At 44.3% G+C, this 21,618-nt stretch overlaps 1 protein-coding gene across 8 annotated transcripts in view; it reads right to left on the bottom strand.

The window, feature by feature from the left end:
* stxbp5l (syntaxin binding protein 5L) overlaps positions 1–12,659 on the bottom strand; it is a 219,727-nt gene extending 207,068 nt beyond the window's left edge. For all 8 annotated transcript variants that reach the window (XM_042306775.1, XM_042306778.1, XM_042306776.1 and 5 more), the window contains exon 1: positions 11,707–12,659. In XM_042306775.1, the coding sequence (XP_042162709.1) occupies positions 11,707–11,874 (168 nt within the window). In that variant the 5' untranslated portion in view covers positions 11,875–12,659. The remainder of the gene's footprint in view (positions 1–11,706) is intronic.
* Between the last annotated feature and the right edge of the window lie 8,959 nt (positions 12,660–21,618).

Here is a 21,618-nt window from a genome sequence, read left to right as displayed (position 1 = left end):
CAGCATTGTTCAACATGTGACATTCAAAAGGACACATCGCTACAGAAGCAAGCGATAGAACCCTTTTTGGTTCTACATGGAACCTTGTTTCTAAGAGTGTAGGGTCTCATTGGTGCGTGAAGGAGAGAGTATACTGTATGACGGTGTATTTATATGTCTATTTATACAATGCGTGTGTGTTTGTGTGTGCGTGTGTCCATGTGTGTGTGTGTGCGAGTGTGTCCGTGTACTGTGCGTGCGAGTGTGTGTGTGTGTGTAGTGGGATGTTCGTGTGGGTGTGCAATTGTCTTGCATCTTCCATCTTCACAGGTGAACTCACAAGCATGTCTTCACATCCACATTATATTCTAGAAGATATCTATGGTTCCATGCTCGCCTTCCGGCAACAGTGAGCCTGTCTCTCTGTGTGGGTGTGACATGCTTTACGTATTTGTATGATGGGGGCTAAAGCCTGTTAGCCTGTGATTAAAGGCATAGTTCACCCAAATTACAAAATGACACATTGATTTCCTTACCCTGTAAGCAGGCTATGCACAAAGGTATGACAGCAATTCATGCTTTGGGTTAGTTTCCCTGGCAGTGGCTAGAAGAGTTTCCAAATATGTTAACATTTGGAAACAGTGTCACTGAACTAAACCAAAGCATAGAATTGTCTCTTTTTGTCTCTTTTGACGAACATGTCAGGAATGTTTCAAGGACAGCTTTTTTCCATTTACATAACATTGCAAAAATCTGAAACTTACTGTCCAAAAATTATGGAGAAAAATGTATCCATGCTTTTGTTACTTCCAGGTTAGACTACTGCAATGCTCTACTTTCCGGCTACCCGGATAAAGCACTAAATAAACTTCAGTTAGTGCTAAATACGGTTGCTAGAATCCTGACTAGAACCCCAAAATTTGATCATATTACTCCAGTGCTAGCCTCCCTACACTGGCTTCCTGTTAAGGCAAGGGCTGATTTCAAGGTTTTACTGCTAACCTACAAAGCATTGCATGGGCTTGCTCCTACCTATCTTTCCAATTTGGTCCTGCCGTACATACCTACACATACGCTACGGTCACAAGACGCAGGCCTCCTAATTGTCCCTAGAATTTCTAAGCAAACAGCTGGAGGCAGGGCTTTCTCCAATAGAGCTCCATTTTTATGGAACGGTCTGCCTACCCATGTGAGAGATGCAGACTCAGTCTCGACCTTTAAGTCTTTACTGAAGACTCATCTTTTCAGTGGGTCATATGACTGAGTGTAGTCTGGCCCAGGAGTGTGAAGGTGAACAGAAAGGCACTGGAGCAACGAACCGCCCTTGCTGTCTCTGCCTGGCCGGTTCCCCCCTCGCCACTGGGATTCTCTGCCTCTAACCCTATTACAGGGGCTGAGTCACTGGCTTACTGGTGCTCTTTCATGCTGTCCCTATGAGGGGTGCATCACTTGAGTGGGTTGAGTCACTGACGTGATCTTCCTGTCTGGGTTGGCGCTCCCCCTTGGGTTGTGCTGTGGCTGAGATCTTTGTGGGCTATACTCGGCCTTGTCTCAGGATGGTAAGTTGGTGGTTGAAGATATCCCTCTAGTGGTGTGGGGGCTGTGCTTTGGAAAAGTGGGTGGGGTTATATCCTTCCTGTTTGGCCCTGTCCGGGGGTATCATCGGATGGGGCCACAGTGTCTCCTGACCCCTCCTGTCTCAGCCTCCAGTATTTATGCTGCAGTAGATTATGTGTCGGGGGGCTAGGGTCAGTTTGTTATATCTGGAGTACTTCTCCTGTCTTACCCGGTGTCCTGTGTGAATTTAAGTATGCTCTCTCTAATTCTCTCTTTCTCTCTCTCGGAGGACCTGAGCCCTAGGACCATGCCTCAGGACTACCTGGCATGATGACTCCTTGCTGTCCCGAGTCCATCTGGCCATGCTGCTACTCCAGTGTCAACTGCGATGCCTGTGGCTATGGAAACCTGACCTGTTCACCGGACTTGCTACCTGTCCCAGACCTGCTGTTTTCAACTCTCTAGAGACAGCAGGAGCGGTAGAGATACTCTTAATGATTGGCTATGAAAAGCCAACCTAACATTTACTCTTGAGGTGCTGACTTGCTGCACCCTCGACAACTACTGTGATTATTATTATTTGACCATGCTGGTCATTTATGAACAGTTGAACATCTTGGCCATGTTCTGTTATAATCTCCACTCGGCACAGCCAGAAGAGGACTGGCCACCCCTCATAGCCTGGTTCCTCTCTAGGTTTCTTCCTCGGTTTTGGCCTTTCTAGGGAGTTTTTCCTAGCCACCGTGCTTCTTCACCTGCATTGCTTGCTGTTTGGGGTTTTAGGCTGGGTTTCTGTACAGCACTTTGAGATATCAGCTGATGTAAAAAGGGCTATATAAACAAATTTGATTTGATTTAGAATGCTGTCATACCTTGTCCATAGATTGCTTACATTGTTAGGAATCTCTTATGTCATTTCATAATTTGGGTGAACTATGCCTTTAACCATGGGTAATTGTGGCCACTGGGTTCCAAGGAGTTTCATGTGCACGCGTATTTAACCCCCTTGGTGACTTGTCATGGAGAAAGAGAATCGAGCATGTCAACAGCGGGCCAATTGCATCATCCATTAGACTCCGGGGGCTAGGCCTGGGCGATGATGTAATCTCTTGGGGTCCAGCAAGACTGGTGGGGCCATCATACCAGCTATAGGACTGATTGATTCCTTGTGACACAAGGTGGCTAAACTGCAAAGGCACAGGGATGCTGAGGCTCAGAACATCAAGGAGAGGGGGAGGGGTGAGGAGGAGGGGGAGGGGTGGGCGCGCCTCCGAATGACGTCTGACCTTAAGAAACGCAACAAGAAATGATATCATCCACGTCAGACGATGTCTTAAGTTTGATTTGGAGTTTACGTTTAACAACAAAAATATAAAAAATAACACCCTTTGTTCCACCGGTAATACTGTATAACTGGAGATGGCAGAGGCACGGTATGAAAGTATGAACATCTGGATACCGCCCACCTCTAACACACACACACACATCATGCCCATAAGGGCACAAGGGCACGGACCTCCTCAGATTCGTCCAGTTTTTACATTTTTTTTAGGTGTTGAATTAATTACTCAACTTTATTTTTAACACCCTAGAGCCGAAATCTAATTAGCATAATAAAGTAACCCCTATAAAAAGCTCTCCGTTTTCTGCTTTGGATGCGTCTCAATCCACCGCATCATCTTTGTCGCACTTCTGCATCTGCTGTGAAAGGTGGCAGAGCTAGAGCGGTGTTTGTCAGACCATGAGACATCCCGAAAATTATTTATAAAAAGGATCTGTCAGCAGTATTTTGCATAGAGGGCACACTGGCTGGACCAGGTAAAGAGTGCCGCCCCCCCCTCCACCACCTCCCCCAATCTCCCTGGTAAGTGGTTCCTTCCAAGGTGCACCACGGAGCAAAGATATACTAGGACGCTAGATAGTCCAGTAGTGGGTGCAGACGGTATTGTCAGTGGAGGACAGAGAGTGTGACACAGCGTTTGATTTGATTTTAGATGCCGGTGATGGGCAGGACTCGCAGGAGGTATGTTTGTCATTTAATCAAGCTGTTGCCTATTGATTTCTTTAGTGATAAATAAATAAATACAAATATGTTTTGTTATTTCTCTGTAATACTAGCCACCTAGATAGGTTCCAAAACTCCCAACCTCATAACTAGCTACTCAGCCATTTCAGGTTATCAATCAAGTTAGAGTAGGTTGTCACCAGGCAGGCTAAAACTAGATCCCACCAAAACAGTAACATTTCAGGCTATCATTTCACACAGCTCTTACATTAGAAGCGCATTGTCATAATTTTCACAATTTCACATTATTATTCCAACCTCATAGTGTGGGAAATATATATAAATCACAAGAAAATCACGTTGTTGACTGCAACGGCCCTGTAACTCTTGGGCTATGATACTATCTACCAGTGTGAGAGTTTTACTAAACTCCTAAGACATAAAAGTTCTTAAAGACTCAATGTGCATCATTCATTAAAATGACAATTGAACAGATAAAGAGGTATGCTTAGATAACCTATAATGCTTTTTTTTTTACATAGAATTACCCATGATCATAGCTCTAGATTGCATGAAAGGTGTTTGAAAAAGGTGTTTGAAAAGGTGGTGTTTGAAAAATGCAAAATCCACCAATCTCCATCCTCACGTACATCCCACTAAAAGGAGTGGCTGAGGGGAGTAGTACAAGTGGTTGTGTCTCAGAATAGGCAGAAGCCTGGCATTTCATTGGACAGATGATCCTCAAGAGACAAGAGCGTCAGAGGGTCCCTCCTATAGATACCATCATAAATGCATGGGAATGCACGTAATAGCTCACACGCACAAACACACACACACACGCTCTAAGTTGCAGTATACAGTATGTCTACACAATTTACCACTGCCTTTGATCAGTGGACAGAGAGAAGAAAATAGACTTTACAAAAGATTGATGAAGCAATACTTAGCGAGATCATGGGATGATTGAAAAGTCCACTTAATTTAAAGACAATTATGTGTTGCACCGCATGGGGTACTGAGGTGGTGGGCAATCTGCCAGGCTTGCCAGGAACGGCAGCATCACCCAGAGAGTAAGTGGGCCAACCTCTCCAATAAGGACATAAAACCTGCTCCTAGAGAGCTACACAATCCTCCACTGGCCCAGTAACCAAGAGGATGGGTGAATAATCACACACACACACAAACACACACACACTGTACAGCCCCCGGACCCACTTCCTTCCCCTCCTCCCCCTTCTCTTCTCTGCCTCCACACACACCCACACCTCCCTATTTTATCTCACTCTAACACTTCTGACAGGCAGGCAGTGAAACAATGAGTCATCAGACTCGGGATGGAGGCCAGCGATCGCAGAAAGTTTGAAGGGTCATAGATGAGGTTGACGTCATCTCATCTCCTCCTCTACCCACACATCTATGCCCGAAGAGTGATGAGGAGGAGACAGGGAGATAAAGGCTCCTCCCACTGACCTTTGACCCTGACTGAGACAGAAACTGCCTGTAGTCACAGATCTGAGATCAGTCTTCTCGCCCCAAATGCTAATCATAATTATTAGGGGTAAACTAATGCAAAACGGACTTTAACTAAGCAAGTAGGGCCAACTTCCCGCATCCTGGTAGTAGAGGTAAATGTCTCATTTGGTACACTCTTAGAAAAAAAGGTGCTATCTAGAACCTAAAAAGGTTCTTTGGCTTTCCCCATAGGAGAACCCTTTTGGTTCCAGATAAAACACTTTTGAGTTCCATGTAGAACACTTTACACAGAGGGTTCTAAATGGAACCAAAAAGCGTTCTCTTTTGGCACCCTTTTTTCTCAGAGTGTAAGCGTGCAGAGCATGGCGCTTGCAACGCCAGGGTTGTCGGTTCAATTCCCACGGGAAACCAGCACGAAAAAGTATGAAAATGTATGCACTCACTACATTTGACTCAAATGTCAAATGTAATGACAAAAAAGACAGTTCAAATGCAATGATTGAGTGTCAATTTTGGGTCCTGATGTAAAACCAGAATTTAACAGTCCTCTTGCTGACTGATTGATTAGCTACAGCTGTTGGGTGCTACAGTTGGATGGTGGAGGGTGTGACCTCCATACAATAGTAAAGCGCATTGAGTAGAGAAAAACGCTTTATGAATTGTGAATAGATCATTATGCTGATCATTATAATGGGTCATGGGGAGGTTGAGGCTTGTCGCCGGAGGTCCACACTGCTCGGTGATCACATGTTTCATTAGTATGTATGAATAGCATGGAAGAGATTGCTTCCAGATTGTTTTGATCACGCGGACTGGGAAATGTTCTGGATTGTCTCTGAAAATAGTATAGAAATATAAACGGACTCGGTGACTGAGTTCATCAGGAAGTGCATAGAGGATGTTGTGGATCGATGGCAGCATTTGCGCAAAACTGAAAGCGCGAACCACGACAAGGTGACTGAGACCATGGACATGCATAAACAGACCAGCTATGCTATCCGTGTGGCAATCAGTGGTAAAACGACGGTACAGGGACAAAGTGGAGCCACAATTCAACTGCTAAAGACACAAGCATATGGCAGGGACTCCACAGCCACTCAGGAGGACTGGGAGCTCCCGCTCTCCGTGGCCAACGTGAGAGTAAGACATTTAAGCGTGTTAACCCTCGCAAGGCTTCGCTAGTCTTCAGAGCATGTGTAGACCAGATGGCTGTCGTGTTTATTTTGTATTGGGGTATTTTATTAGGATCCCCATTAACTGTTGCAAAAACAGCAGCTACTCTTCCTGGGGTCCTCACAAAACATGAGACATGACATAATACAGAACATCAATAGACAAGAACAGCTCAAGGGTAGAACTACATACATTTTTTAAAAGGCACACTTAGCCTACAGTACATGTCAATACATACATAAACAATCTAGGTCAAATAGGGGAGAGGCGTTGTGCCGTGAGGTGTTGCTATATCTGTTTTTTGAAACCAGGTTTGCTGTTCATTTGAGCAATATGGGATGGAACGGAGTTCAATGCAATAATGACTCTATATGATACTGTACACATTCTTGAATTTGTTCTGGTTTTGGGGACTGTGAAAAGACCCCTGGTGGCATGTCTGGTGGGATAAGTGTGTGTGTCAGAGCTGTGTGTAAGTTGACTATGCAAACAATTTGGAATTTTAAACACATGAATGTTTCTTATGAAAAGAAGAAGTGATGCAGTCAGTCTCTCCTCAACTCTTAGCCAAGAGAGACTGACATGTATAGTATTAATATTAGCTCTCTGATTACAACGATGAGCAAGACGTGTCGCTCTGTTCTGGGCCAGCGGCAGCTTAACTAGGTATTTCCTTGCAGCACTGAACCACACGACTGGACAATAATCAAGATAAGACTAAACTAGAGCCTGCAGGACTTGATTTTTGGAGTGTGATGTCAGTGTGGTGTTTAGGGACATATTCAATCTCTCCCTATCCCAGTATGTTGTCCCCACTTGCTTCAAGATGTCCATAATTGATCCTGTACCCAAGAAAGCGAAGGTAACTGAACTAAATGACTATCGCCCCGTAGCACTCACTTCAGTCATCATGAAGTGATTTGAGAGGATATCAACTCCACCTTACCCGACACCCTAGGAATTTACATTTTAGTCATTTAGCAGACGCTCTTATCCAGAGTCCATACATAGTCATACTTTTTTGTACTAGACCCACTACAATTTGCATTCCGCCCCACAGATCCACGTATGACGCTATCGCACTGCCCTATCCCATCTAGACAAGAGGAACACTTATGTTCATTGATTACAGCTCAGCCTTCAACACCTTAGTACCCTTCAATTTCTTTGCAAGGAATTGTTTCCTCCATGGTCTTTGAGGTTGAACCTGTGTACGAAATTCGCTGTTCGACTGAGGTACCTTACAGATAATTGTATGTGTGGGGAACAGAGATGAGGTGTTCATTCAAAAATCATGTTACCACTATTACTGCACAAAGAGTTGGTACATGTGACTTATTACCTAATTTACAGTGTATTGAAACCCACTACCAGTCAAAAGTTTGGACACACCTACTAATTCCAGGGTTTTTCATTATTTTTTACTATTTTGTACATTGTAGAACAATACTGAAGGCATCAAAACTATGAAATAACACACATGGAATCATGTAGTAACCAAAAAAGTTTTAAAACCAATCACAATATATTTTAGATTCTTCAAAGTAGCCACCCTTTGCCTTGATGGCAGCTTTGCACACTCTTGCCATTGTCTCAACCAGCTTCATGAGGTTGTCACCTAGAATGCATTTCAATTAACAGGTGTGTCTTGTTAAAAGTTCTTTCCTTCGGAATGCGTTTGAGCCAATCAGTTGTGTTGTGACAGGTTAGGGACGGTATACAGAAGATAGCCCTGTTTGGTAAAAGACCATGTACATATTATGGCAAGAACAGCTCAAATAACCAAAGAGAAATGACAGTCCATCATTACTTTAAGACATGAAGGTGAGACAATGCGGAAAATTTAAAGAACTTTGAAAGTTTTTTCAAGTGCAGTCGCAACATCCATCAAGCGCTATGATGAAACTGGCTCTCATGAGGACCGTCACAGGAAGGAAGACCAAGAGTTACCTCTTCTGCAGAGGATAAATTCATTAGAGGTAACTGCACCTCAGATTGCAGCCCAAATAAACGCTTCACAGAGTCCGAGTCGCAGACAGTCAACTGTTCAGAGGAGACTGCGTGAATCATCCCATCTGGTTTGCGCTTAGTGGGACCATAGTGGTTAAGAGCGTTGGGCCAGTAACCGTACAAAATGTGCAAATATTTATAAAAAACGTTTTTTACAGAATAATGCTGTAACGTAACACACGCTCTTAACCACTATGCTACCAGCAATTACCTGCAGCCATGACCTCACTTTGCTCCCTCCCTCTTTCTCTTCACATCCATGCCTATTCTAGCTGAGCTCCATCCACTTATCACGCTCCCTCTATCACACACACGAACATACACCCCCCCACACACACACACACACAATTCCCCATGCAACCCTGCTCTCAACTTTTGGATGAGGCACGCTCACAGCCGGGTCACCCCGTGGTATCTCGATCTTTTGGATGAGGCACGCTCACAGCCGGGTCACCCCGTGGTATCTCGATCTTTTGGACGAGGCACGCTCAAAGCCGGGTCACCCCGTGGTATCTCGATCTGCTCTACTGAATAAGTTGACCAATCTCTGTAGTCTGACAGAGAGCTTTCATGACAAACTCGTATCACACGCCTGTTCACGCGTCATCGCTGACATTAATAGTGGCCGAAGCCATATAAAGAAGAGCGGTAAGACACGTGTGCTATGTTCCCACACACTAGAGAGAAGAAGAAAAGTAATGACTAAGGAAGTCAGTAAATGTCTGAAACCCACCCACACAGACACCTGGAATCTCTGGGATGTGACACCATTAACGAACAAAGTATTTTATCCTCTGAAGAATATACCAAAGAGACTAATGAATGAGTAAAAGGTTGGGGTAGTGACCGCCTTTCATTCATCAAACGGGCACAATTCCCTATATGGGTGTGTGTGTGTGTGTGTGTGTGTGTGTGTGTGTGTGTGTGTGTGTGTGTGTGTGTGTGTGTGTGTGTGTGTGTGTGTGTGTGTGTGTGTGTGTGTGTGTGTGTGTGTGTGTGTGTGTGTTCCATCTCTGGGATCCTTTTGACGACTGACCTCCAGGACCCTCCCACCCTCATTACCCCAGAAAAGGTGTGCTGCCTCCGGGAGGGGATTTCCTCTGCACACTGCCTCATTCATCCATTCCCCTCTTCCACACCCCCATTCATAGATTTTTATTCCAGGCTTACTATTAAATAGAAAGCATTACAAAATGCACATGAAAAGCTATAATAGCTCTATCTGTTACTGGTAGAACCAACATTTCAAATCAATACACACATTAGCGTGTAGCTCAGCTCACACTCCTGCCCTTCTGTACTGTCTGCTACAGTGGGCAGGGAATGGTGTGAGGGTTGTGACAACACCACCGGTGCCAGAGATGCTGCTAACACAGTAAGTGCACTCTGTATTTGACGTTTAGCGTTTGGGCGTACGTATGGTTCTCAAGCCCTCACCTCTGAGCCCAACTTGACCGGAGGCACACCTCGAATTTCCTGCCTGTTGTGGTCACAGCAAGGTTCAATTAATGATGCCAGACAACACCTGCGCGTATCTGTCACTTGAACCATTACCATACAAGAAATGTTGATGTTCGGTAATAGCCTAGGCCAGTGTTTCCACGCTCCAGTCCTCAGGTACCCTTAACAGCACACCTTTTTGTTGTAGCCCTGGACAAGCACACCTGAATCAGCATTTCAACTAATCATTAAGCCCTCAATGAGTTGAATCAGGTGAGTTGTGTGCTGGTGGGGGTACTCGAGATGTTGGGAAACACTGGCCTAGGCTAATGACAGGTTAGCTCGGGTGATTTGTGGGCAAGTTGTAGGTTATTCATAAGTTATGAACGTTTCGTCTTGAGTAGCTAAGATTGCAGTGGGGGAAATACTGTGTAATTACAAATACAGACACAATAAGAATGTATAGTCTGCGGGGATTTGCCTAGCCTACCACGTGGTTATTTCCAGCACTTTCTCCAGTATGCAGAATCCGATGCTCTCTGCAGCATCCACCTCGTCGGTTTGGGAGTGAACTGCCTGCCTGCCTCTACTTATCTTCCCATTGTTCATTTTATCCCCCCCTCATACTTTCTCCTCTGCTTGAGCTACAATGTTATACCGGTCTCCCTCGCTCCTCAATTAATTATTTACAGTGAGATCCAAAATCTCCCCCCTCTCTCTTTGGGGCAAGGAATAATCGCGTCAGTCAGCTGCAAATACATCAGTGGGGCTGCAATGGGCGCGGAGCATTCTAAAAATAGCTCCACGAAAATCACATCAGCCCGATAGTACCGCAGGGTCGCTCCGCTCGCTCGCTCACTTTTTATGGGCTGTAGATGGGGAGGAAGGAACAGCCGTTATGTCATCGATTCTACAACACTAAATAACTGTCTGCGGAGAAGACAACAACCACCACCACTTTACAAGCCATTCTTTCTTACCACTTGTGTTTAGCCTACTAAATGCACATCGCCACAGAAATTCACATACATTTGCTGGGACCAAGAGAGAGAGAGGGAGAGAGAGCGGTGGGAGCTATAGGCGAACGGTCGGAGCACAGCGGGACCAGTAATTGAATGAATACATGCACCAAGATGCGGTCGTCACCAGTGTGCACACCATTGACGGAAGAGGAAGCGAAATGAAAGTCACAGAACTAAGTAGTCCAGACCCAGCGGCTATTGCATTGGTATCTATGGGAGACACACCCAGTTAAATAGACCAGAACTGACCATTTGTTTTCAATGCTAAACGGGCTGAGTGAACCATCTTCATTTATCCACCATATTTGGTACACACTGCGTTGACGGTAATACCCAAAGTCAATGAGCAGCCAGCTGTGCACACATACAACCGCCCACGGCGCCATGCTTTTCAAGGCATAATTGTCTACTGCCTCCTCAAAAGAAGTGGACACACAACAATAGCCTACTAGAAATGATAAGCTATAGGATATACAGGCCTACACCTCATTGAAAGTATTGTGCCACAGATAAGGGAGAGGGGTTGGCCACGTTACCATCCAAATAAGTACATCTGCACAAGCGCTAAAGCGTTCTATCCATTCAATAAGCACACAACATAGCCAAACCAGACTGAGTTATACGGTCCAATGAGAGACTGGTGGGGGCGTAGGTTTGAATACAGGCAGCGTCTAAAATGGTAAACTCAGATAAGATGACTTTGATTGAGAAGCACCCATGTGAACCGACAACATCACAGTCTTTTAGTCTGGCAGGTTCTATTCTATTGGCTACTCAATACCACACAAAACACTATACTCTAATCCATAAAAAAAACAATGCATTGGTATGTAAGCATTTCACCACCATTGTTGGTAAATTGATATACTGTAGCCTATAGCCAGCATGTACATTTGGTCCTTGTCACATTTGGCCCTTGTTCACTTGTATTGGAAAGGCCGTAGATTTGGCGGTTTTATTCTCGGTCCATTTGAGAAACAGAACTGTGGAGAACTAGACACACACACACACGCCCTACTGATATACACACACACGCACACTACTCACCTTGCATATCTGAAAGTTTTCCGAGACTAGCGTCTCCTGGACATGGATATCCTGGGGAGTGGGCGCATGAGCGGTCGGGGTACCAGCTGCACTGCCGCACGAGGGGGACGCGACACCCCCCGGGGAGGAGGATGACAGGCCGTCCAGTACCTTTCGAAACTTCTTCATCTTGCTTTAGGTTAGCGAGAAAGACTTCTATGTCAATGTATTCTATCAACCTATCAAGAGTCGTCTCCGTTTCAAATGCTAAGATGACGCGAGAGTCTGTTTGATGTAGGAACCCCTGAGGGTTGGCAGGCGTCGCTTCCTGCAGCCTCTCTCTCGCCCTCTCTCTCCCTCTTCTTTTTAAGTGCAATTGAAAAAGTCGTGGAGGGACCTCATTGTGCACTTAGGCTTCTGTCCACAAAACTGTTTATCTTGGTTTGAGGAGGATACTTAGGTCAAATAGAATCGCCAATTGCAAATGGATGTATATTGCGCATCAAAAGAGCATGCCCCAGCAAAGATTTAAACTAAGAAACGTCATGTTTCTTTAGCCTGCTGAAACTGCATCACTATAAAGCATGAAGGCAAAACACACTACAATACAATAGCCTAATCAACCGCTGCAGCAGTTATGAGAGACTAACTAGATATATAATCAGCTAAAGTTCAAACACTTACCAATACACTACCTTAACAATGTTTTTTATTTTTTATTTTATCGCACTTTTTGACTGGATGGAGAGTGAAGCAGGTCTATGCAGAGAGACAATGCAGCTAAATGCAGCTCGCTTCCACTCGCTAGTATTACAACTACAAAATAAAGTAAACCCTTGCACGAACTGAGGAGAGGAACAGGTAAACGAGAGTTGAATCAGTCAAATTAAGTTTATACCCGAATTGTCGAGGATCCAGCGTTTGTATGCAGCCCTGTCCCCTAGAACTGATTCTCTGCAGTCTAGCGCGAGTTGCTGTCCATGGTACTGAAAGACTCCACTCCGGCACCGCCTCTCCCTTCGTTCCTCTCCCCGCCCTTTCTCGGTAGCGATTGGATTACGGTTTCCAGCCAATACCTACTGAATAGGCAGTATTGTGAATAAAAGCAACCGGGAAATAATCAACTTTGCCTGGCTTGTGGAACAGCACCATCTGTGAAACGTGCGTTTGTGTGAACATAGGATAGCTTATTCACAATCTATTCATGAGGCTTCCACACGTGAGAAACCGAACTTGACTCGTAGTAAATGTGGATGGGGAAAACGCTAAGGTGTAGGCCAAAGGTTGCTGCTTGCTTAGTTAGAACCGCCAAAATCACTGGGAGCAAACAATAATTTAATTAAACATGGTTAAACCAGACCGTTTACCTAGTCAAGGCGCATGTGCATCATTCACACCTACTTATAAACGTTCAAACGCATTCACGGATATGTGGCACCACGATATACATATATATGTACAGTATAAGTAGCAGATTGGTATAAAATCGTCCCCACTGACGCTGGATTGAATTGCAAGTGCTTACATCACCAGGCAGCATCTCTCCAAGTTTTGGTAAATGTCTCAGAAGTACAAACATTTCAGCATAAGTATACTACAGGAAGACACAATTTATATCCAATATTTACACATATTTTGAGGAGGGGAGATTGGAGGGCAATTATTTAAAATGTGCCTTATTTAGTAATCATAATATGAGTCTGGTAGCAGCAGTTATGATGTCTGTGTAGTGTGTGTGTGTGTGTGTGTGTGTGTGTGTGTGTGTGTGTGTGTGTGTGTGTGTGTGTGTGTGTGTGTGTGTGTGAGAGAGAGTGTGAGAGTGAGTGAGTGTGATTAAGTATGTGAGTAAGTGAGTGAGTGAGTGCATGTGTTCTAAGGTGCAGAGAATCAGAGCAGATGGTCAGTCCAGTTCAAGTGTTCAGCAGTCTGATAGCTTTTAGGTAGAGACCGTCTCTGTGCCTGTTGGTATCAGACCTCATGCTTCGATACAGTCTGCACAACAGGAAGGGAGTGAACAGCTCGTGGCTGGGGTGTGTGGGGTCCTTGATGACTGCTCCCGAGTGGTCTAAGGCACTCAGTGCTAGAGGTATCACTACAGACCCTGGTTCAATCCCAGGCTGTATCACAACCGGTCGTGATCAGGAGTCCCAAATGGCGGTGCACAATTGGCCCAGGGTTGTCGGCGTTAGGGGAGGGTTTGGCCGGGGTAGGCCGTCATTGTACAATAAGAATGTGTTCTTAACTGACTTGCCTAGTTAAATAAAGGTTAAATAAAAAAATAATGCTTTAGGCCTTCCTCAGGCACTGTTTCGAGTAGATGTCCTGGATGGGTGGGAGCACGGCCCCAGTAATGTACTGGGCCGTCTTCACCACCAACTGGAGGGCCTTGTGGTCTTAGAAGGAGCAATTCCCATACCGGGCCATGATTCAACTGGGCAGGACACTCTTGATAGTGCAGCTGTAGTGTTTGGAGAAGACCCAGGGTTGCATGCTGAAGATCTTCAGCCGCCTTGGGAAGTAGAGACGCTGTTACGCACTCTTGACAAGAGTGGTGGTTCATGTCAAGTTCTCAATGATGTGGACGCAGAGGAACTTAAAACTGCTGACTCTCTAGACGGATGATGTGGATCGGGGCATGTTCCCTCCTCTGCTTCCTGAAGTCAACAATCAACTCCTTTCTTTTGCTGACGTTGAGACACGAGGTTGTTGTCCTGGCACCACAATGCCAGCTCACTTACTTCCTCCCTACAGGCTGACTCGTTGTTGTTAGTTATCAGGCATTTCAGGATGGCCCTGTGTTAAGAGTCTGTGTGGAGGAGGTGTTGTTGCCAATCCTCACAGCCTATGGTCTGCCCTTTAGGAAGTCCAGGATCCAGTTGCAGAAATAATGTTGAATACTGAAATGTAGTCAATGAACAGCATTCTCACATACAGCGATTTGGGAAGTATTCAGACCTCTTGACTTTTTCCACATTTTGTTACGTTACAGCCTTATTCTAAAAATGGATTTAAAACAAATCTTCATCAATCTACACACAATACCCTATGATGACAAAGTGAAAACAGGTTTTTAGACATTTTTGCACATTTATAAATAAAAATATATATTTTTAAATATCTTATTTAGACAAGTATTCAGACCCCTTGCTATGAGACTCGAAATTGAGCTCAGGTGAATCCTGTTTCCATTGATCATCCTTGAGATGTTTCTACAATTTGATTGGAGTCCACCTGTAGTAAATTCAATTGATTGGACATGATTTAGAAAGGCAAACATCTGACTATATAAGGTCCCACAGTTGGCAATGCATGTCAGAGCAAAAACCAAGCCATGAGGTCGAAGGAATTGTTTGTAGAGCCCTGAGACAGGATTGTGTTTTGACACAAAATCTGGAGAAGGGAACACAAAAACATTTCTGAAGCATTGAAGGTCCCCAAGAACACAGTGTCCTCCATCATTCTTAAATGGAGGACGTTTGGAACCAGGCCAAACTGAGCAATCGGGAGAGAAGGGACTTGGTCAGGGAGGTGACCAAGAACCTGATGGTCACTCTGACAGAGCTCCAGAATTCCTCTGCAGAGATGGGAGAACCTTCCAGAAGGACAACCATCTCTGCAGCACTCCACCATTCAGGCCTTTATGGTAGAGTGACCAGACGGAAGCCACTCCTCAGTAAAAGGGACAAGACAGCCCACTTGGAGTTTTCCAAAAGGCATCTAAAGACTCTCAGAACATGAGAAACAAGAGTCTCTGGTCTGATGAAACCAAGATGGAACTCTTTGCCCTGGACGCCAAGCATCAAATCTGGAGGAAACCTGGCACTATCCTTACGGTGAAACATGGTGGTGGCAGCATCATGCTGTGGGAATGTTTTTCAGCATCAGGGACTGGGAGACTAGTCAAGATCGAGGGAAAGATCAACAGAGCAAAGTACAGAGAGATCATTGATGAAAACCTGCTCCAGAGCACTCCGGACCTCAGACTGGGGTGAAGTTTCACCTTCCAACAGGACAACAACCCTAAGCACACAGCCAAGACAATGCAGGAGTGGCTTCGGGACAAGTCTCTGAATGTCCTTGAGTGGCCTAGCCAGAGCCAGGACTTGATCCCAATCTAACATCTCTGGGGAATTCTGAAAATAGTTGTGCATCAACGCTCCCCATCCAACCTGACAGAGCTTGACAGGATCTGCAGAGAAGAATGGGAGAAGCTCCCCAAATAAAGGTGTGCCAAGAATGTTGTGTCATACCCAAGAAGACTCGAGGGCTGTAATCTCTGCCAAAGGTGCTTCAACAAAGTACTGAGTAAAGGGTCTGAATACTTATGTAAATGTGATATTTTTGTTTTTCATCTTTAGTCAATTGTGCACAAATTTATAAAACACTTTTTTTCTTTCTTATTATGGGGTATTGTGTGTAGATTGACCATTTTTGATTAAGGATGTAACGTAGCAAAATGTGGAAAAAGTCAAGGTGTTCTGAATACTGTCCGAATGCACTGTAGGTGTTCCTCTTGTCCACACATGTTACGGCCATGTGAATGGCGATGGAAATGACATCTTCCATGGATCTATTGGAGCAGTAGGCTAATTGGAGTGAGTCCAGTGTGTCTGGCATGATGACCTTGATATGGGTCATGCCCCGCCTCTCAAAGCCCTTCATGATGACCGGGTGAGTGCAACAGTGCAATAGTCATTTGGGATGGTGGCCTCCTTGAAGCAGGTGGGGACTACTGTCTGGGCCAGGGTCAGGTTGAAGATGTCTGAGAAGATACCCATCAGCTAGCTGGTCATCACCCACTCTGAGGATATGGCCAGCGATGCTATCTGGGCCGGCGACTTTGTGCGTAATCACTTCTGTTGAGAGTTTTCCTCACATCAGCCATAGAGAGTGAAAGCACCTGGTCGTCCGCACCAGCGAGAGCCTTCCTGGATGGCTTGGTGTTGTTTGCTTCGAAGCAATCACAGAATGTTTTAAGCTCGTCCGGGAGGGAGGTTGGCTGCTGGATATGCCTTTGTAGTCTGTGATCGTCGGTAGTCCTTTCCACGTGTGTCGCGAGTCTGAGTTGTCGAACATCAATTCCAGTTTAAGTCTGAAATTTTCTTTTTGCATCTCTAATGGATTTGGATACGCGTTGCGTGTCACAGAGTCATCGCGGTTCCTTCTGCATTGAATGATGCAGTATGGGCTCTCAAATGGTATGGATTTTTCCGTTTATCCAGTTTTTGTTTTTTCTTCTCTCTCTCCGTCCACAGCGGCACGGCAATATCTAACGTTGTGGAGTCAGAACAGTAGCAGACGGTGACGTACGGTTCTTCTGCTGCTAGGAAAACGCTGGACAAGAGTGTTTTGTATCAAATACTTTGCTAATCTGAAGATAAACCCTATAGATTGTTATTTATGATGATAATGATAATGATGATAAAGATAAAGATGATTATGAGTAGCTATTATTGTCAGCATATTATATGAATATGTAGTAACAGTAGTAGTAGTAGTAGTAGTACTGGTAGTAGTAGTAGTAGTAGGCTAGTATCATCCTCTTCATCACTATCATAATATCTGTCATCATTATCACAAGCCCTAGGCTTACATATAGGAAAGTAAGCAGCCATTCCCTATCAAGAACAATAATTGCCAGGGAGCTATAGGTAGGCCTAAATTAAAGCAAATCAATGTCTCTTTTGCCTTTCACAACTTGGTTGTATTGCAGATTAAATCCATTCTTTAAATGTATAGGGGCCAATAAAATGCAAAATAATCCTCTTCATTGCTCTGAGGGTAAGCGGCATCCACTAAAATACTTCTGGCAAGACAACACCAGTGAAGCGCACAAAATCACGGTGGGGGAAACGGTTAATCTTCACCGCTAAAACCTGCCGACACGGATTAAGACCCAGAGCACGTTAGGGGCCCCAGTGCGAGCCCAAACTACAGAGTTGCGTGACAACCAACAGAAACTCTTGAACCGTGAAAACTTTACCACGGTCCTCCTCTGTGTTTGCCATGCATGGCTTGTTTGATTTAAGCGGTGTGTTTTTTATCCCAGTAATTTCACGGAACACGTCGTGTGTGGTCATCTCAATGACCTGCGATATGTTGGGTAGGTAGATGATTAAAAATCCTTAGTCATCCTTTTCAGTAAACCACTGGGACTTGAGGATCAGCTTAGACCATAGGATTGCAGTATTGAAGGCCCAAGAGAGGCTTTTATCAATACACACGCATTTTTAACATCTTGCAGGTCTGCTGAAAAACCGGAAGGCCTGCAAAAAAATATCTGTGGGCCTATTCCCATGGCCCATTTGTCCAAGCAAAGTAACGTCATGAACGTACAGTACCAGTCCAAAAGTTTGGACACATGGACTTATTCAAGGGTTTTCCTTTATTTTTACTATTTTCTGCATGTAGAATAATAGTGAAGACATCAAAACTATGATATAACAAATATGGAATCATGTAGTAAACAAAAAGGTGTTGACAGCTTTGCACACTCTTGGCATTTTCTCAACCAGCTTCATGAGGTAGTTACCTGGAATTAACAGGTGTGCCTGGTTAAAAGTTCACTTCTGGAATTTCTTTCCTTCTTAATGTATTTGAGTGAATCAGTTGTGTTGTGACAAGCTAGAAGTGGTATACAGCAGACAGTCCTATTTGGTAAAAGACCAAGTCCATATTATGGCAAGAACAACTCAAATAATAAGCAAAGAGAAATGACAGTCCATCATTACTTTAAGACATGAAGGTCAATCAATTTGGAATATGTCAAGAACTTTAAAAGTTTCTCCAAGTGCAGTCACATAAACCATCAAGTGCTAGGTTGAAACTGGCTCTCATGAGGAACGCCACAGGAAAGGAAGGCCCGGAGTTACAACTGCTGCAGAGGATAAGTTCAATATAGTTACCAGCCTCAGAAATGCCATGAGTTGGCCTAGGCCCTTGAAATGGAAGAGAAAATACTAAACAAACGCTCCAGCCCAATACCACTGGTACTAATACATTCTTCGACGCACTTAACTGCACCTCAGATTGCAGCCCAAATAAATGCTTCAAAGAGTCCAAGTAACAGGCATATCTCAACATCAACTGTTCAGAGGAGACTGCATGAATCAGGCCTTCATGGTTGAATTGAGTCAAAGAAACCACTACTGAAGGACACCAATAATAAGAAGAGACTTGCTTGGGCCAAGAAACACAAGCAATGAACATTAGACTGATGTTAATCTGTTCTTTGGTCTGATGAGTCCAAATTTGATATTTTTGGATCCAAACGCCGTGGCTTTGTGAGACACAGAGTAGGTGAACGGATGATCTCCGCATGTGTGGTTACAAGTGTGAAGCATAGAGGAGGAGGTTTGATGGTGACACTGTTTGTGATTTATTTAGAATTCAAGGCACACTTAAGCAGCATGGCTACCACAGCATTCTGAGCGATACACCATCTCATCTGGTTTGCGCTTAATGAGAAAATTATTTGTTTTTCAACAGGACAATGACCCAACACATCTCCAGGCTGTGTAAGGGCTATTTGACCAAGAAGGTGAGAAATGGAATGCTGCATCAGATAGCCAGGCCATCAGATAGCCAATCACCTGACCTCAATACAATTGAGATGGTTTGGGATAAATTGGACCGCAGAGCGAAGGAAAAGCAGCCAACAAGTGCTCAGCATATGTGGGAATTCCTTCAGGACTGTTGGAAAAGCATTCTAGGTGAAGCTGGTTGAGAGAATGCCAAGAGTGTGCAAAGCTGTCGTCAAGGCAAAAAGTGTCTACTTTGAAGAATCTCAAATATAAAACATATGTCATTTATTTAACACTTTTTTTGGTTACTACATGATTCCAAATGTGTTATTTCATGGTTTTGATGTCTTCACTATTATTCTACAATGTAGAAAATGGTAAAAAAAAAATAAAGACAAACCCTGGAATGAGTAGGCGTGTCCAAACTTTTGACTGGTACTGTACATACACACATACACACTGGTACTGCATATCAGTAAAAGCCATGAGAATTATCCATAAATATCAAACATAGCTGCATGGACTGCAAAATACATGACCGTGCACGGCATCTACGTTGAATAACGTCTGCATTTCTCTCACAGAGTGCTATATGAACAGCGGAGCACTCAGTACTTCGTTCATTACGCCTCTAAGAATATATGGTGTGATGGGTGGCTGCCATGAGTTGGCCGAGGCCCTTGTGATAGAAGAGAAAATACTAAACAAACACACCCGCCCATTACCCCTGGTACTAATGCATTCCTCGACGCACTAGGACACAACCGGGGGGGGGGAATTTCACATAGGATGTTCAGAGCTGTCTGGTGAACACAACACTAAACTGTGCTCAAAGGGCCGTACTTCACCATCGTTTGATCTTTGTGTGTAGGAGACATGGAGAGAGAGAGAGAGAGTGAGAGAGGAAGAGAGAGAGATACCCCTGGGGCCTAGGCTATACACAACAATTAGAGTGTGTGCGTGCGTGCGTGCGTGCGTGTGTGTGTGTGTGTGTGTGCGCATATTTCCAACGAACATGACACAAACACATGCAGCTACACACTCGTTTGCTTGAGCACATTCACACATTGTCCTGGAAGGTTTTGGATAATTGGTAATTGCTGAATATTCAATGGTCGACGGAGATGGAGCATCCTTCATTTATCCATGGCCTCCATGATCACACAATGCCTTGCTGTCACTTGAGGAATTAAAAAGCAGAAATATTTAACTTTCTCTCAAGGACACGCGCAGCGCATGTCAGACATGGGTCATAAATCCAGTCACAGCCCGTTTGGATGAATAGTCTTATTATAACTTAATTGTCACTTCTCAGAAAGCGGCCTTCGTCTTTTCTATTGTGTGCCTGTCCATTTCCTTTCGTCATGGAGCAACAATCAGGCTGCCGCATGCAATCAGGGATTCATAAAGGGCAGTGGTGTAATAATTAAAGCTCATTGGTGTAAGGGAGATATTTGTAGTCATGGTCTGTTCTGTGATTAATCTCACCATGGGCTGTGCTGATTAGGAAGCGAGGTGGCCATGGACATGGAATACAACAGATTTGAGCACCTTTAGATGAATAGTATCCGAACTGGGATTAACCCTTTGCTTGGACTAAATGTCACACACACACACACAGTCATGCACGCACGGACACAAAAGCAAACTAACAAACACGAATACACACAGATCCACCTTGTTACCATGCATGTCAGGAGACAAATTCATCTTTAATAAGCAAGTCCAAGCACAATACCATAATGACTACTGAATAAATTAACAGAGGGTGTGAATGAGGATTGTTGAGTTATGGCCAGGGAAGAGCAAGCCTATCAGCAGCCTTCTGTCTGCACTGTTAACTCTTATCGCTTATGGAAAAACCACATGATTTCATGTTTCGGACATGTAAAATTGTATGTGGTGTCGTGACTTTACGTGACTGTTATTTATTAAATCCACTTACTATGTTTAATTGTTACCCGATTAAATTAGTCATGTAACAATTAACTCAGTAGGATTTGGGGCACCATGGAAGAGGTTGTTTAAAGAGTTACCATCTCCTGAATTAAACTCTATAAGGTATATATCTATTTCATCGATAAACAGTAATCTTATTAATCAGTCGGTCTCCCGAGTGGCACAGCGGTCTAAGGCACTGTTGCTCAGTGCAAGAGGCGTCACTACAGTCTCTGGTTCAAATCCAGGCTGTATCACATCTGGCTGTGATTGGGAGTCCCATATGGTGGCTCACAATTGGCCCAGCATCATCTGGGTTTGGCCAGGGTAGGCTGTCATTGTTAATAAGAAATTAATCTTAAATGTCTTGTCTAGTTAAATAAAGTACATTTAAAAAATGTACCTCTTATCATGTCGGCATTCTGAACAGTCGTAACCTCATGCATCTGCAAAAACCCCAGCCTTACTCATG

This window comes from Oncorhynchus tshawytscha, linkage group LG26 (assembly GCF_018296145.1).
Source record: "Oncorhynchus tshawytscha isolate Ot180627B linkage group LG26, Otsh_v2.0, whole genome shotgun sequence".
NCBI lineage: Eukaryota > Metazoa > Chordata > Actinopteri > Salmoniformes > Salmonidae > Oncorhynchus > Oncorhynchus tshawytscha.
This window is presented reverse-complemented; position numbering and strand designations above follow the sequence as displayed.